At 39.3% G+C, this 15,818-nt stretch overlaps 1 protein-coding gene across 1 annotated transcript; it reads right to left on the bottom strand.

The window, feature by feature from the left end:
• Nucleotides 1-921: 921 nt before the first annotated feature.
• On the bottom strand, nucleotides 922-14,016 carry LOC147388942 (potassium channel AKT1-like). The gene is made up of 11 exons (XM_086418438.1): nucleotides 13,719-14,016; nucleotides 12,911-13,276; nucleotides 12,510-12,567; nucleotides 12,097-12,414; nucleotides 11,693-11,938; nucleotides 11,503-11,601; nucleotides 11,374-11,406; nucleotides 11,039-11,224; nucleotides 10,746-10,940; nucleotides 10,566-10,641; nucleotides 922-9,168 (listed from the first exon to the last, which is right to left on the bottom strand). The coding sequence occupies exons 1-11, from the start codon at nucleotides 13,901-13,903 to the stop codon at nucleotides 8,267-8,269; spliced, it is 2,664 nt and encodes an 887-aa protein (XP_086274564.1). The 5' UTR covers nucleotides 13,904-14,016; the 3' UTR covers nucleotides 922-8,266.
• Between the last annotated feature and the right edge of the window lie 1,802 nt (nucleotides 14,017-15,818).

The raw sequence follows: 15,818 nt of genomic DNA, 5'->3' as shown, positions 1-15,818 counted from the left end.
GTGACAGATGGCTGGGTGGCAAAAGTCTCAGCAGCAGGGTTTGGAGGGTCAGCCACCTCATCTTGATCGACGTCAATAACGGGGATAGGAGGCATGTCAGGAGGTAGGTCACTGGCCTGAGTATCAGTCGTTCTAGCTTGGTCCAATTCTATGGTATGTCCAACCTCCATAAGCTCACCAGAGACTTGGTCTAGGATAGCAACGGGGTTCCCCTCTCATCCAGTTGGAAGAGAGAGATGAAATTATAGACTTTGACAATGTAGAGACCTAGAGGGGGGTGAATAGGACTATTTAAAAATTCTTCTAAATGTGAACACTTAAGAGTAAATGAATTTTTAATGAGTTTGTTAATTAGGGTGCATTCACCAAATCATTCATGAGACAAGATATTTATGCAAGTTATGATCAGTCATGATGTGCATTCAGATTTGCATGAAGATAAGGAAATTTGAGACAAAAATATGAGACACGCGATTTATAGTGGTTTAGCAACTGTGCCTCGTCCACTCCCAAGAGAACCCAAATTGATGGTTCTTTGGTGTTCACTAAAACTGAGGTTTTTGGTTCACCTTAAACCACATATAGAATTTTCCAGGTTAATTCTGCAACCCTAAGATTGAGTAGACCACATCCACTCAAAATGCCTGAGTTTTATACTTCGGGAACTTAGTAACCTTTGTTACTCAACTTGAGTCCGCAACTCAATCAAGTGCTTGATTTTGAAGAAGAAATCAAGTAAACTATTACAAGAGTATTTTTGAAATTTAAAATACAAACAATCAAACTCACAATTATGACGATTAAGGTGAGTTTGTTATTCTTCAGTTCTTCATTACTTCCTTCATCAATGGCTCCTAGCCTAGCTCATCGTTAGAATGTAACTCTTGAAGGATGGAGTAAGTGAAGTTTGATCAACTCAGATGAGATAGCTTGATATGCATGGTTTCGACTTCACCTCACGATTCTTCTTACTTCGTTAAGCCTTTTGAAGTGTGCTTATTTGCTTGGGCTGAATTTAGAAGATGTTGATCAACAAAAATGAAGCCTAGAGCTTTTCTTTTATAGGAACAGCTCTTAACGGCTTCCTGTCGGTGGCACCGACCAAACATAACGGTCGAAAATCTTACCGTTGAACATTTTCGACAGCTCTGTCGGTGGAACCTCCAAGAGTCATCGGTGGGACCGATGAGCATAATAGCGGTGATACCGACAGAACTATGTTTCTGCCATCGAATGATGGTTCACCAATTAATTCTGGCAGTCGATGGCGGTGGAACCGACAAGTTGTTCATCGGTGGAACTGATGACTATTATGTCGGTGGGACCGACAAGATGTAGCTTCTGCCACCGATAGAATATTTCGCATCTTGATCTGTTGGTGGATAGCGGTAGAACCGACAAGTTGTTCATCGGTGGAACCGATGACTATTCTATCGGTGGGACCGACAAGATTGTCCTTCTGCCACCGATAGATGATATCCCATATTGTTCAGTCGGTGGCTGGCGGTGGATCCTTCACTCCTGCCGACAGCTTCTGATTCCCTTGAGATAGATCTGTTATGATGCTTCATGTGTGAAGATGTCCCTTGTCCTTGATTGGTTTTGATATATTATAGATTTGTCGTTGAGCAATGCATACGAATAATGTTTTCCAGTAGTTACAACATGACATCACACGACTAACCTTGGAATTGACAAAACATGGTACTAACAATCTCCCCTTTTGTCAATTACAAGACAAAACCAATCCTAGAATGCCAACTATGAACCTTTTGTAAAGGTAATCACTTACATGAAGAGTCCAACAAGATTTTACACAATATATATCAATACTAAGCAGAAGGACTCTTTAAAAGATTACACATACATTTTCAGAGAGAATGTAAGACAAGCAGATATCTCCCCCTTACTCCTTGCATTATTCATTCCTTGCATTATTCATACATTCCTGCATTAAAACATGTGTTCACAGGTGGGATGCCTTCTCCCCCTTTTTGTCAGTTGCTGACAAAGGGTGAAACACCCCAACGCCAACAGTCAAGGAAACCAAACAACAAAAGATATAGCAGGGGAACAGTTACAGAGAAGCACAATAGTGAATATACCAAAAGGGAGAATGCATAATCAAAAACACATATTCATTATAAACAGGAGCAGGTACAGAAAATAGATAAATACATGACATGTTATAAACAAACTGACCCAATACAACCGAACAACAAAACAGCAGGAGAATATAACTAAAAAAAAACTAAGCACTGCTAGAGCTGTCATCAGAGGTGGCGTGCCCCAGGTACACAAGTCCGAATAAGAGTCTTGAGATACCAGTTCATCTTCTTGAGGCGCGACTCCAAACGAGTTTGCCCTTGGACCAAGTGGAGCTGGCCGGCTTCCAAAGCAGCTAACCGAGACTCAAGATCGGAGGGGGGAGCCGAAGGTGGAATGGGTGTGCCCGGAGGAGGTGGAGTGGCCGCCCAACGGGCAGGGCGAGGTGGAGGAGGTGCATCGGAAAGGACAATCTGCATCTTGGAGAGAGTGGCAGCTGTGAAAAGGTCTTCATGAAGCACTGGATTGGTGTCCGCCGAAAGACCACAGAAAACAGCCAATTGGGAAATGAGGTGGCCATATGGGAGGTTACCGGACGAACGTCCTGACCGTGCAAAACCGACAATCGTATGTAGGAGATAGGTGGCATGACACATGGGTTAACTGGTAGCAACACAGTACAGAGTATCGGCCATGTGCATTGCCATGTCGATCTTGTTCCCGGCACGCGGATAGAGATTCGAGGTAAACAGTTTGTTAAGAAGTCTATACCGCGATAGGAGATCCGTGCCACGAATTGCACTGTCATTGACCCACTGGATGTCCCAACGCCCACAGAGTACATCCATATATGCGTTCCGGCGAGTCCCTAGGTCGAAAATAGGATCAGGATGGCTAACATGAGTGCACGTGATACCCAAGATGGAGGCAATGGTGGCAACAGTAACATGAGTGCTGATCTGATTGGGCGTGCTGAATGCCACCACGTCCAGAGAAGGAGGGAAGTCACGAGAATCCACAATGCTGGCATAAAAGCGACGAACTCGCGAAGGAAAACATCGCCTCTAAGGTCCAGAAGTGCCTCCCAGCCCATCTGATGAAGTAGATCAGGAATTCCAAATGGGTGCACCACTGCGATGTCCACGCGGCATTCACAAACAATGGGGCGGTCGCGAAGGGACTGCAAGCGCTCTATATATTGGCGCTGATCATCATCAATGTCAACAACTGACGTAGGAGGATGACAAGAGCCCTGTGGAGGGGGCAGATCAACGTCCTCGTCATCAGGGTCTTCGGCCTCAGCAAAGGAGGCCGAGGAGGAGGATGGCTGAGCAGAGGATGTAGAAGCACGCTTGCTTCTAACATTTCTTTGGGTCGGTGGTGGCCTCACTTGGCGATGGCGCGCCATGAGATCAATGATGATCCCAACGGAGATCAGATTCAGGAGAGCAAAGATAAACAGCATGGTGGTAAGCAACAAGAGAGAGAGAGAGAGGGAAGGCAGAGGGAGACAAAGGAAGAGGGAGAGACAAGGCAATGGAATAGTGAAAGAAATGAAAGGACGCAAAGAGAAAATAGGGAAAAGGGTTTTAAAACGATGAGTCGCGTTCTGTCGGTCGAACCGTCAGAATTTGTCGGTGCCACCGACATCTGCCGATGAGCAATTTGGTGGTGGAACTAACAAAATACTCATTCCGCCACCGACAGATTTCTTCTCCAAATTTTTTTTTTTTGTTTTGTTTTGGAGAGACTAATATTTCTTAGATTTACCAATAAGGACATATAACAATAAGGGCCAACCGAGTGAAAAACACCTAGACCAGTTGGGAATCTCCTTGATAGGAGAATCAATAGGACCTTCATCCTCTTTGTCCTCTTCATCCTCCTCCTTCTCGTACTGAAGCCAAGCAACCTCAAAGCCTTCATGGTATTCCTTTAAAGAGACTTCTTTTGCCAATCAAAAATATTGGGCTTGCAATTGCTCTAGTAGTCTCTTGGTTTCAACCTCATCTTCTTTGGACTGAGCTATCCTAGCCGTCTTAATACCAGCCCTAAGGGAGCCTAGCTCAAGTTCTTTCTACCGTACATTCTCTTGGAGATCCGCTAACTCTACGTTTCTCCTCTGTACTCTCTTTTTGTAATTGGCTAGTTTCAATTGAAGAACACCCTAGAGATCTGTTAGCTTCTTATTGGTGGCCTCCAAGGCTAAGTTTGCCTTGGAAAATTAGTCCAAGTTAGCCTCCATTTCCTTTTTAACCTCTTGGGAAAATTGGTTAGAAGAGGCCAGCTCAGCCTGAAGCAGAGTAATATTTTCCTCATGCTCCCAAGTCAGAACAATCGTTTGGTCCTCAGCCTTACGCCATTTTAGGAGAGCCAAGGTTCTATGGACGTTGGCCTACGAGAAAAATAAAATAGTTAAGTAAAACCTGAAAAGTAAAAAAATAAAGTAAGAAAAGTAGAAAATTACCTGATAAAAACTGTTGACAAACCAACCAAAGTTCAGGTCAACATTGGCCCAGTCCACAACATCCCAATCCTTGGGAGAAATGGATTGGGAAAGCAAAAAGGCAGCAACGACAAGGTTCATCCCGCAACTCGTATTGTGAACGTGAAAATGGGACCAAAAGATATTATTCTCGTTCTCATCCTAAAGGAAGACCTTGCGACCCCCCAATAGAATGTAGCTTCCTCCAGAGGAGTTCTGCGGTGACTGGGACCCTTTTGGTCAGATTCTTCTAGAGGAGAATAACTCCTCAAACTTTTCATGATCAGCTTGGGACTCTTACGCAGTTGGAGATCAGGGAAAGGGTTGTGTTCCCTAATGGCGTCCAAACTCTGCCCTACTTGAATCTGAATTTCCTTAAGAAGCCTAGTAGGGATAGTAACAGCTACAACAGCAACAACACTAGTAGCAGTAGAAGCAGGACCGACTTGCTCCCATGCACTAAGGCTAGCGGGCCTGTTTCTTTAGTGAGGGTAGAGCCTCGAGAGGCCAGACTCTTTTTTTTCTTCTTTTTAGCTGGGTTAGTGGGAGAAGCAATCCTGATAGTAGAAGAACAGGAGAAAAGGAACTCCAAGAGGTCAATGTTCATGGCGTTGAAAGACCCTGAGAGTATTGGAGGTGAAGGAAGACCGGAAACAGAAGCCAAAGAAGAATCAAGATCTTCCAGGATCTGTTTGGCCTGATCAAAGGAAGCTTGACCAGATAAGGCCCGTCCTGTAGGTGGCTGAGGGAAAATAGAGGTAAGGGGATAAGGGAGATCTTCTGAGATTTGCTTGGCCTGATCAAAGGAGACTCGTCGTGCAGGTAGCCGAGGCAAAACAATAGGGAAATCTTTTACTGCCACCACTTCAACATCTCTAGTTTGGAGGTCCACTACCACTAATCTCCTATCTTTGGATGCTCTGTGCTGCACTTTTCTAGCCTCAACAGCGGAAAAGGCAAAAGAATCTGTGAAAAAAAATAAAGCAAAAAATTAGAAGTAGATTAAGTTGCAGACAGAATAGAAGAATGAGACACAGTCAAAAACCTAAAGATAGTCTTACCTTGGAAGGTCTGAGGGACTCTAAATCCCTTATGAGGAACGCCAAAGGTGAACTTCCAGTTCCTAGAAATAAATAGCGGGTCCTTGTACCACCCTTTATTAGCACTGGGGAAAAGAGTCAGTGCCACTACTGCACTCTTGGAGGATAGCAAGTAGTACCCCAAGCGTTGGAGGATAGCTTTCAGATTGTATTTGAAGAAGAAGTCATTAGGGGTAATGCCCATCTTCTCCACAATCTCCACCAAATGGTAGAAGTTGTCAGACATTTGTCTTGGGGCCTAATTTATCTTACTCAGCACTTCCCTAAGGAAGGGAAACTAAGGCAAGTTTTAATTTGACCGGCGTAGACCATAATCTCCCCCTGACAGCATTCACCAGGGTTATTGGGATCATCACAGACCCGAAGAGACACAGAGGTAGGGATATAGAGACCCCTCCAAAGTTGGGTTATGTTAACAGTCATTGAGAAAATAAGTTTGCAGAAAAGAAAAGAAAGTGATAGAAGGTTACCTCTGTCTAAGATAAGTAAGAATAGCAGTGAAGCAGAAAGAAAGAAAGGAAGAATTTTTCACAGAATGTAAAGAGACGAAATCACAAAGAACAATAGCTCAGTAAGAAGGAAAATGAGCAGTAAGTCTCCTATTTATAAAAATAAGTAAAGAAGTATATAGGCCTGAAAGGATAGCCTAAGTCCAACCTAAACTTCGTAGTTTAGGGTAGTACAGATGATAGTGGGGCATGTGGACGGACACAGATGAAGATTAATTCATCTTAGTCATCAGAGATGATTTGAAACGACGTTGCATTAAATGCATCAATTCATTAAGGACAGATGTAATTATAAAGAATCAAGGCAGTCAATGAGAAAAAGGTTACGTGTCTCAAGAAGACAGAGAGACTTCGCGTCTCCTCAAGAGGGGGTAATTGTAGAGGGAAATAACCACGCAATTATCTAAGTAGTAAACATGTCCAAGCCGATTAAGTGATACCATGCGCAGATCAGCATATAAGCGCCACCCAACAGTTGGACAGGTCAAAACAAAAATCTCCCTAGCCTAACTAGAAGGGCAGCACAACACTAAATGAGGCCTGGTTTGCCAAGCAAAGCAGACCTAGTCAAAGACTACCCGTAATCCTGATATGCACATATCAAGCCCAGAGATCTCCCTAGTATAGTATAACCAATCCAAAAAATCCTCATTCCATTTGTGGATCCACAAAATCAAGGATTTCTTTAGGTTCACTACCCATGAGGGGGGGAAACCCTGATTCGTAGTAAGGATCCATAAATAGCACAGAAGAATAGATATTTTTTTGGGCGGATTGGAGGTATAACCAATTTCTTAGACTATTTTTCTACTTCTCTAACTTGAGCGTTGGAGTGATTTTAGCAAGTACCACACCTACACGAGGAGGGAGGTGACAGGAACGACTTTGGATCTGTGAGGTAGAATCCATCAGCACCATCAATCAGATTCTAGCCGCACAATGATCAAAACCAAATATATGAGTTAGAAAATATGTTAAGTGCCTTAGAAAATAATGGGAAAATATGAACTTTTAGACAGTTAACACCTCTCATACAAATGGGAATCATAATCACTAAGAAACTCTACCATGCACAAACTTTTATGAAATTTGCTAGCATCCTCCTTATATAATTTAGTTTCGCAAAAACCCATTAACTTAACTTTTTCTTCTCACATAAAATTTTGAATTGCAGTTATCTTCTTTCTAAAATTGATGCCCCTCTCATTCCACATTATTACTAACTTTGCTCAAAATTTTGAGAACTCCCCTCTATGAGGTTTGTTCTTGATCTCGTGGAATGATTCAAAATTTCCACCATGTTAGCCTTCTTATTTTTCTTGGCTGATTTTGGAACATTGCTAACTATATCTGCAATAAAATCATCCTTGGTTGATTGGGAATTTGATATGGTGTCAATTTCCTCCAATACACCCATGCCCATATTCGATTGATTCTATTCATTGCCCTTGGATTCTCCTTCCATATCCAGTGCCAGGAAGTCATTTTCGATTCTCATGGGTTGTATGCACAAGGCAACCTCCAATCCTCTTGCTAAATTGTGTCCTTCCTTGGACATGGATTCTAATTGCTAAATTGTCTCCCTTGAAAAGGTCTTTCCAAGAAAGCCCTGAAGAGGACGTCGTGCCATGGCAATTGCACCACCAAAAGAAAGAATATCTTGAGAAATTCACAAAAATTTAGAAAAACGGCAAATTTTGTTATCCTCGTCACTTAGTCGAAGATGGTCGTATCGCCCTTAGTTCTTCCCAAGAATTTTGGTAGTGTCTCTCTCTAGGACGTCCATAGCTTCTCTATCCTCAAGTCGTCATCCTCGATCAGTTCAAAACGGCCATTAAGGATTGTTACTTGCAATGACTTGAGAAAAAAGGTTTAAAGTGGTTCAAATGTTGAATAACACAATTTTCATTTTATAAAACAGAAATTTCTTTATCATTACACATTTTATATCCCCCTTCACAAAAAACCCAAGCCTCTCCAACAAGAAGAAACCCCCAAAACCAATAATACACCGTGGGAAAAATAAAAATAAAACCCACTACCACCTTCTTCCAGTCCATCCCAGTCCGGCAATCATATGTGGTTACCACAAAGGTGCCATTGAAACAAGAAATAAGAAACACCATTCAAGCATCTCTTACATCCTCATTTTGGTTGTTTTTCTTTTCCAACCCATCATCATCCATAACAAGAATAAGATGATCACCATCTCTAATAAATGCTATATCATCGATTTCAGCTCTGTCTTTCGTTAGAACTTTATTTGCTTCAAACCCGAATTTTTTAGCACCAAGAGCAAGTAGTTCTTCAAGGGATTCTGGTAGGAGAACCAACTTCCCAACGACTTCGCTCTGCTTTGGGCCACTGCAACTAATAGTCACTCTAGCAGGGTAACTACCGCTCCGCGCATTCATCGCGCCCATGGATGAAAGTGTGTCCCTATCACCGCCTGCATTGACAACTGACATTATCCCAAAGAGTGAGTTGTGAAAACTACTAGTCTTACGCCTTCTATGATTATTTCCCCACAGCCCCTCACCAGTGGGAGGTGCCACTGCTTGGGGTAGTGGGCGCATTGCAGGCTCACTCTTGTACTTCCCAATGAACCGCACCCCAGTCGACTCAGGAATTGTAATGGTGGTTCGGTCATTGGGCTCATGCATGGCTTGGAAGAGTGCTTTTATCTCCTCGTGCGCCTGTTGATCTGCTAGATTCCTAGGGGTCCAGCCATGGCTGTCGAATTTATCGATGTTGGCCCCTTGGTCCAACAGAAACTTAACTATTTCAATGTTCCCTTCACAAACTGCAACATGAAGTGCAGTAGTTCCATCGTTCTTGGGTAGTGTGACATCCCCTCCAAAATGTACGATGTCCTTGAGCAAGTCTAGATTATTTTGCTCTGCAGCAGTGCAAGCAAATTGACCAACATCACCAGATAACAGGTCTGCACCATTGTCCATCAACAGTTTGATCACTGTTTCATGCCCCCCAACTATTGCTTCCCATAGGGGAACATTTCCTTCTGTATCTGTATACGTTTAGAAGAGAATTAATTACTAGAAGCATTTAAAAAATCTACAATCATTCTGCAAAATAATATTTTTTTTAACTTGTTAAAAACTTTAGATCAAGTAGTAAATGCTTCTGTTGAGATTAAGTTTTACATTGGTCACTATGAAGGAAAAAAAAAGAAGCAATTAATCATATAAAAATTATAAGGAGAGGTGAGTGTGAACAAGATCCAATAACAGAGGATGACGCATTAGATCACAAGATTGTGATTTGCTTTAAAATAATATAGACAAAGTGACGATTAAAAAATATGGATAATGTTGATTCTAGTACACTTAAAGAGACTCTAAACTTGAGAGGAAGGGGTCATAGTTGACAAAGAGGGACAAGTTTAAATAAGAATGAAAGATCCATGACTTGAATATTAGAGTGGCGTGGATCGATGTCAGAATGGGTGACCTTATAAAAATATTGCTGTGTTATATAATATTCTTATAAATGAATTAAACAAATACAATTATATTGCAGCCAAATAAATAGCATGATTATAATACTAAAAAAACGAAGAAAAAGATAAGGTCGGTTTTGGTTCTAGAGCCATGTTACCCAGTGTGGTGCTCTTTCTTTTTTTTGTTCTTTTTTATTCTTCAAATTGGATTATCACTTCAACACTGAAAGCAACTTGAGGCAAGAAAATTTGGTTGACTTATTAAGCCTCTTTTAATAATTGACAACTCATAAGGGATGACATATCATATAGAAAATAACTAATACAAGAAATAATAGAAGAGAGGACTTCCGCAGTAGGGTCACTTCAGAAATGGAATGTAGCAGACCTGAAAAATCCTTTGTGGACAAATAGTAGAAAGGGGTGCATTGAAAGCTTCATAAATAAACAGCAAACCTTGGGTTCTATATTAAAATATTGGGCATCCGTAAGTCAACTAGCCTGAAGAACATGGCTCTCACTTAAAACAAAAAAAGAATAATCAAACATACTAAAGTTAGTAATACCATTTCATGAAGGGAACCATATAACAAGAACAAACAACATGAAGGCATGGAAGAAATATAGAATTAGCATAAATGAGTGACACAAAAGGACCCCAAAAGAAAAGAAGAAGCAAGAAATAAGGATAATATAAGAAATCCCAAATCTGATTAAAACGATATGAATTTCTTAAAGAGAACTTCTATTGTCACACCAACTTTGCTAATGCCATCCCAAGATGTCTGCTAATTCTTTAGTGATTCACATATGAATTGGGGTGATGTTAGCAAAAGTTGGTGTGGTAATAGAATCTCTCTTTCATAAAGTAAATCTAAAACATGAATAAAAGACACAAACAAGAAAAATTTTACTAATAAAAAAAGACTTAGAATCTGTATTGAATTTATGAGCGAGAAACATACCTCTGCTATTAGGATTTGCTGCATAATCTAGTAGAAGAAGAACGCAATTTTCGTTTCCTTTGGATGCTGCTATATGCTGGTTATGAAGTAAACAGATTTACTGAATTACAACAACTTTCATAGAAATGAAATACAAAATACATAACTACGGAAAATCGAAAGAATGGAAATTTTATGTACCAGAGCTGTGCGGCCAGTGTTGTCCGATTCATTGGAATCCAAACCCCGTCTTAGTAACTGTTGCAACAGAAGATCATCTCCTCTAAGAGTTGCAAAGCATAGACTGAGAGGAAGATCCATTCTTCCGCGAGCCAGCATGTTCTCCGTCTCTATCAAAACACCTTCCATCACTGGGTCCTTCAACTCTTTCAAATGCTGTGCCATCCAATGAAATTGTTTAATTGACAGAATTCATCTATTAGTTGGGAGTATAAAAATGTTGTATTACTCAAAAATAATTCATGTAAAATAACCTGTAAAAGATTGTTCATAATTATGGTCCCATCTCCAACATTGGCCTGAACAATGTTCAAGAATGAAGTACGATTCAACCGTAGAAGCTGACTCAATCTCTTGGTGCGGACAGTGAACAACTGTGGCCTATAACAAAGTACTCCAATCTCGCCGATAAGATCCCCCATTTTTGCCTCTCCGACAACCTGTTATCATCCAACATTCCATCTAAGCAGCATTTAATTTATTATTGTAATTTGAAATTTTCTATTTCCAATTCTGAAGCAGTCCTACATTGGTTATCCATTATAAAAGTTAATCCAAAAGATTTTATCATTTAGATAATCAGACTTGCCTGTTCTGTTCCATTCTTGAGCACTAGTAGATCCTGCAATCAAGACGTAAAACATCAGAAGCCCTTTAAATTCAATATCCAATAAATAAATAAAACTAGAAAACCCAAAAAAGGAAGCTCGGTGTTTACCACAGCACCCGTAACCAATATGTAAAAGTCAGTGGGTGCTTCATTTTGCAGAATCACATCTTCTTTTGGAGGGAAATACTCTGCTTTCATCTCTGATACCTATAAAATGTATTGAATACAAGACATCAAGAGAAGAAAAAGCATCTAAGTGACAAAAATTTATTATTAAGGGATGTTTGTAGTGACATACCAGCTGGAAAAGCAAGTCATTTGATACCCCACGAAACAAGTACGTCTTATCTACAAGAGAGTAGAAGAGAAAATGTGAAATACTTGATCGAATGGCTTTAGGGAGGCAATCAAGAGTCTCTTGTTGTTGAAGTCCCTCTGAGTCTGTTCTGAACTTCAAACACAAGTGTGCAAGCATTTGATCTTGTAGGCGGGGTGACAGTTGGTTTCTTTGTGCAAAACTCGAGGCTGCTTGAATGGTATCTCTCTGAAGTTCAACACACACACAAAAGAAGAAACAAGGAAAGCCAAAATAGAATTAAAAACCAATAGCCACTTTATCAAAAACAAGAAAATTACAACTCATGCTGAAGCACATATGAATACCCAATTTGGTGCATTTATCTAAAAGGAAGAATTACTTACGAATTTTCTAGTTCGACTGGTCCCATGGACGACCAAATTTGTCATATTTCCAATAAGATATGCTGTCAATCCAAGGTTAAAGAGCATGTAAAAAGTGTCGAAGATCATCTCCCTTGTATTCTGAGGATGCAAATCACCATATCCAACGGTAGTAAGGGTAGTGATAGACCAGTACATTGTCGTCACATACCGAATCCACAAGCTTTGCTCATGGAAGTTTTCCATAGAAGCACCAATCCACGTCTTGTGAGGGTCATGATAACGTGCAGCAAGAAAGTAGTAGAAACATCCGGCACAGTGAACCGCAAATAGAGTGACCTATAAGACCAAACAAACTTAATCAGAAAGCTCATGGCCAAGAGAAGCCATGTTCCTAACTAGAAAACAATTGACTACTTATTTTAGAAACTCACACAGATAAGCTTAGCGCATCGAATCCAAAAGTAGTTGAAGTTCCGATCTTTCTCCAATCTGTTAAAGAAGGAATAAGAGATATACATACAACAACAAAAAAAGAGAAATTTCCCACAACGTGATCAACTCTCGATGAAATTCAGATTCCAGCTCATTATTCATATTAATTCCCAAAACATGAAATGTGAGATCACAATTTTTTCAAGTGACGATCTCGCAGGTTCACTACTTTTAGTGAGATCATCACTATATAAACCAATAAGATTGTCACTTTAAACCTGTAAGATCATCACTTGAAAAACATGGGATATTGCACTTGATGTTTTGGGAATTTAGTAATGGTAATTTACCCAAAAAAAAAATTATCTTCTAAATAAACAATGTTCCGTGCAGCTTGTACCTTGCAAACAGGGCACTGACTCTTCGGAGACGCCAAAGACGAAGCATGTTGAAGAATCCGTAAGTCCGGAGACTTGGAGGCAATATATTCCGAGCAGCTTCTGAGGGAATTGTGGATATGACATCAAAAGCTAACCAAGTGCTCGCATACTTCCAAGCAATCTTTTTGGGGTTGTCAATGAGGAGGTAAGTAGTTCTATCAAGGTAGGCAATGAAGAAGGTTAGGATGATATCTATAGCGAAGAATCCATTTACGACATTATCGGCAATTGGTAGACCTCCCTCTGGTTTCTCAAGGAATCCGAATTCGAATGGAGATACCCAAGCTGTATAGAGGACTAGAACCACCAAAAATGTCTCCCATGATCTGCAAGAATCGGTTTCAATTTTTTTTTTTCTCAATATCTGTTTCTCTAGCATGAAGAACGAATCTAATAAGCTACATGATTGAAACAGAAACATGCATGTAAATTGCAATGTTTTATCCATAAAATAAAAACACAAAGCTCAACCAATTGGCTATAATCAACAAATTAAGCTCCAAGGAAAATGATTCTCTGGTTTGATTTTAAAATCATTTTCTCATATCGAAATCAACCCAGAAAATATTTATGCTTTCAATCCAGCGCAAAAGAAAAAGAACCAATAATTCAAAAAATATGACAAAACAAATATTTCCAACCAAAACATATATATATATATAAAAGCAAAACCCACCAATGAAATGAACTAAATTAAACACACAAAAATAAATAAATAAATAAAGAAGAGAACCCAAAAGAATTGAGAGAAAGAGAGAGAAGCATCACCTGTAACGACGATCATAAGGTGAAATAATGAATTTTCGAAGCTTAACTCTGCGATTGCTCCTGGCACCAAGAGAGGGAAGAATTCCACTCGAAAGGCTGTAATGACTTCCGTCTCGGGACATTTGCTCAATCTCCTGACCACACATAGAAACTCTAAAAACCCCTCTCCTTCCTGTCATCGCCATTGCTGCAACCACTTCAAACTTCAATGCTCTCTCTCTCTCTCTCGCTCTCTATATTTACTTATTTAAACGATATGTGGTGGCCTCTTCTTTCGCGTCGATTGTCGCTCCTTATTAATATTAATCGCCTTCAACGGCGCCTGTTGTTTAGACTGCAACTTGGTTCGGTTTGGGTCAAAATGGAACCGAACCGACATAGGTCGGCTCCACTAATTAAGAATCAGAACCGAATCAAATTCCTTTGAAATCAAACCAACCCAAATTTTGATTTGGTTCCATTGTACGGATTGCCAATATTCGATAAATTGAACATAATATTTTTTAATAAAAAAATAAACATAAAATTTTATACAATAAATTCCAAATTAATCCATAAAATATCATTGATTTATTCATAGAAGATCAATAATCTATGTCATAATTCCTAAAATAATTCATAATAATTATTATGTACATATATAGTTATTTATTGCGTAACGGTTCAACACTCGATTTGGTTCAATTCTATACAAGCTTGATCCAAGAATCGAATCAAATTGATCGGTTCTCCATTTTTGTACCCCGGAACTGAATCACAACTTGTTCCAAACCAAATTAAATCACCCCAAAACTATCGATTTGGTTCGATTCTCGATTTGAACCGGACCAAGTTGCACCCCTAGTTTAGGCTTCCTTTTACGTCCCCCTATCTGAATTATCAAGACTTTGCTCATGTAATGACTGTTTTACCCTTGTTACTTATCTATTTTCATATTTAAAACAACTTCCTTGGAAGAAAATTTTGAGAGCGGTTATTAGCACCCCAATTTCCTGAATTATTTATCCCATCCCAATTAAAGATTAAAACACATTCTTCAAAACATTGGAGAATTTTTGCTCAAATTATAATCACTCCATTAACAAAAACATTATAATTCACATTGGAACAATTGCAACAGTTGTTTACAATGATGATTAGACTCATATAAATCGTAAATTCAAAAAATATAAATCTAGTAAAAAAAAAAATATGAGAAAGCTTCGATTAGCACCCCAACTTTTACTTATTCATAATTGTTCACTTATTTTCTTTGTTCTTAAATGGGGTGTAAGAAGTAAAAGTTAGGGTGTCCAAAACAACCCTCAAAAAATTCAAATTTCTCTTCTGAATAAGATAATAAAAGGTTAATTTGAAAAATTAAGACAATATTTTATAAGAGTCGTGTTGGATATCGCACTTCTTGACGTGAAAGTATATGGGAGCCATAGATATTTTCCACCCGTATCTCGATGAAAGCATCTATGGTTCTCATACACTTTCACGTCAAGACGTGCGACATGAGGTTCTAGCTTGAGGTCACTTCAACATTATTCACTTTTATAATGTGAAGTGTGAAAAATTCATGCTGTCATCATGTAATGCACTTCAATGAGGGAGTGGTAGTATTAACGGTTATTGATAGGATATTACAAAAGAATTTTGCTAAAAAGCAAGTTGTTTTGATTCATTAAATAAAGAACTATTTGTTGGTGTTTTGTCGTCCAATAAATCATAAATGAATTTGTATTTTTTTCACTCCATTCATTAAAGGGTCTTGTTAACACCAGAGCACGTGTTAAAGTACAATAAATACACTTTGAAAATTGGAATATGAGGGTATTTTGATATATATAAAAAAAAATTAAGGGCATTTTTGATACAAAATCCAATTTCCAAAGTGTGTTTCTTTATTAATGATTTTACCTAGTGATTTATACATGTCATGACGTTTTGGTGAATATTAGAAATACCCTTTGTGTTTCGAAACTGATGAACTTTCTCTCTTGTCCTTAGTCTTCTTAATAGACTAATAAAGAAAAGGTCTGATTGCCTTCATCTTCAACCTCAAGGCAAAATCTTTTGATTTTGCATGAGGATAAATCTTAATATTCTATTTAC

The sequence above is a fragment of the Akebia trifoliata genome, chromosome 12, assembly GCF_017979445.1.
Source record: "Akebia trifoliata isolate Shusen 1 chromosome 12, ASM1797944v1, whole genome shotgun sequence".
NCBI lineage: Eukaryota > Viridiplantae > Streptophyta > Magnoliopsida > Ranunculales > Lardizabalaceae > Akebia > Akebia trifoliata.
The sequence above is the reverse complement of the archived record's forward strand: the minus strand, read 5'-3'. Positions and strand labels throughout refer to the sequence as shown.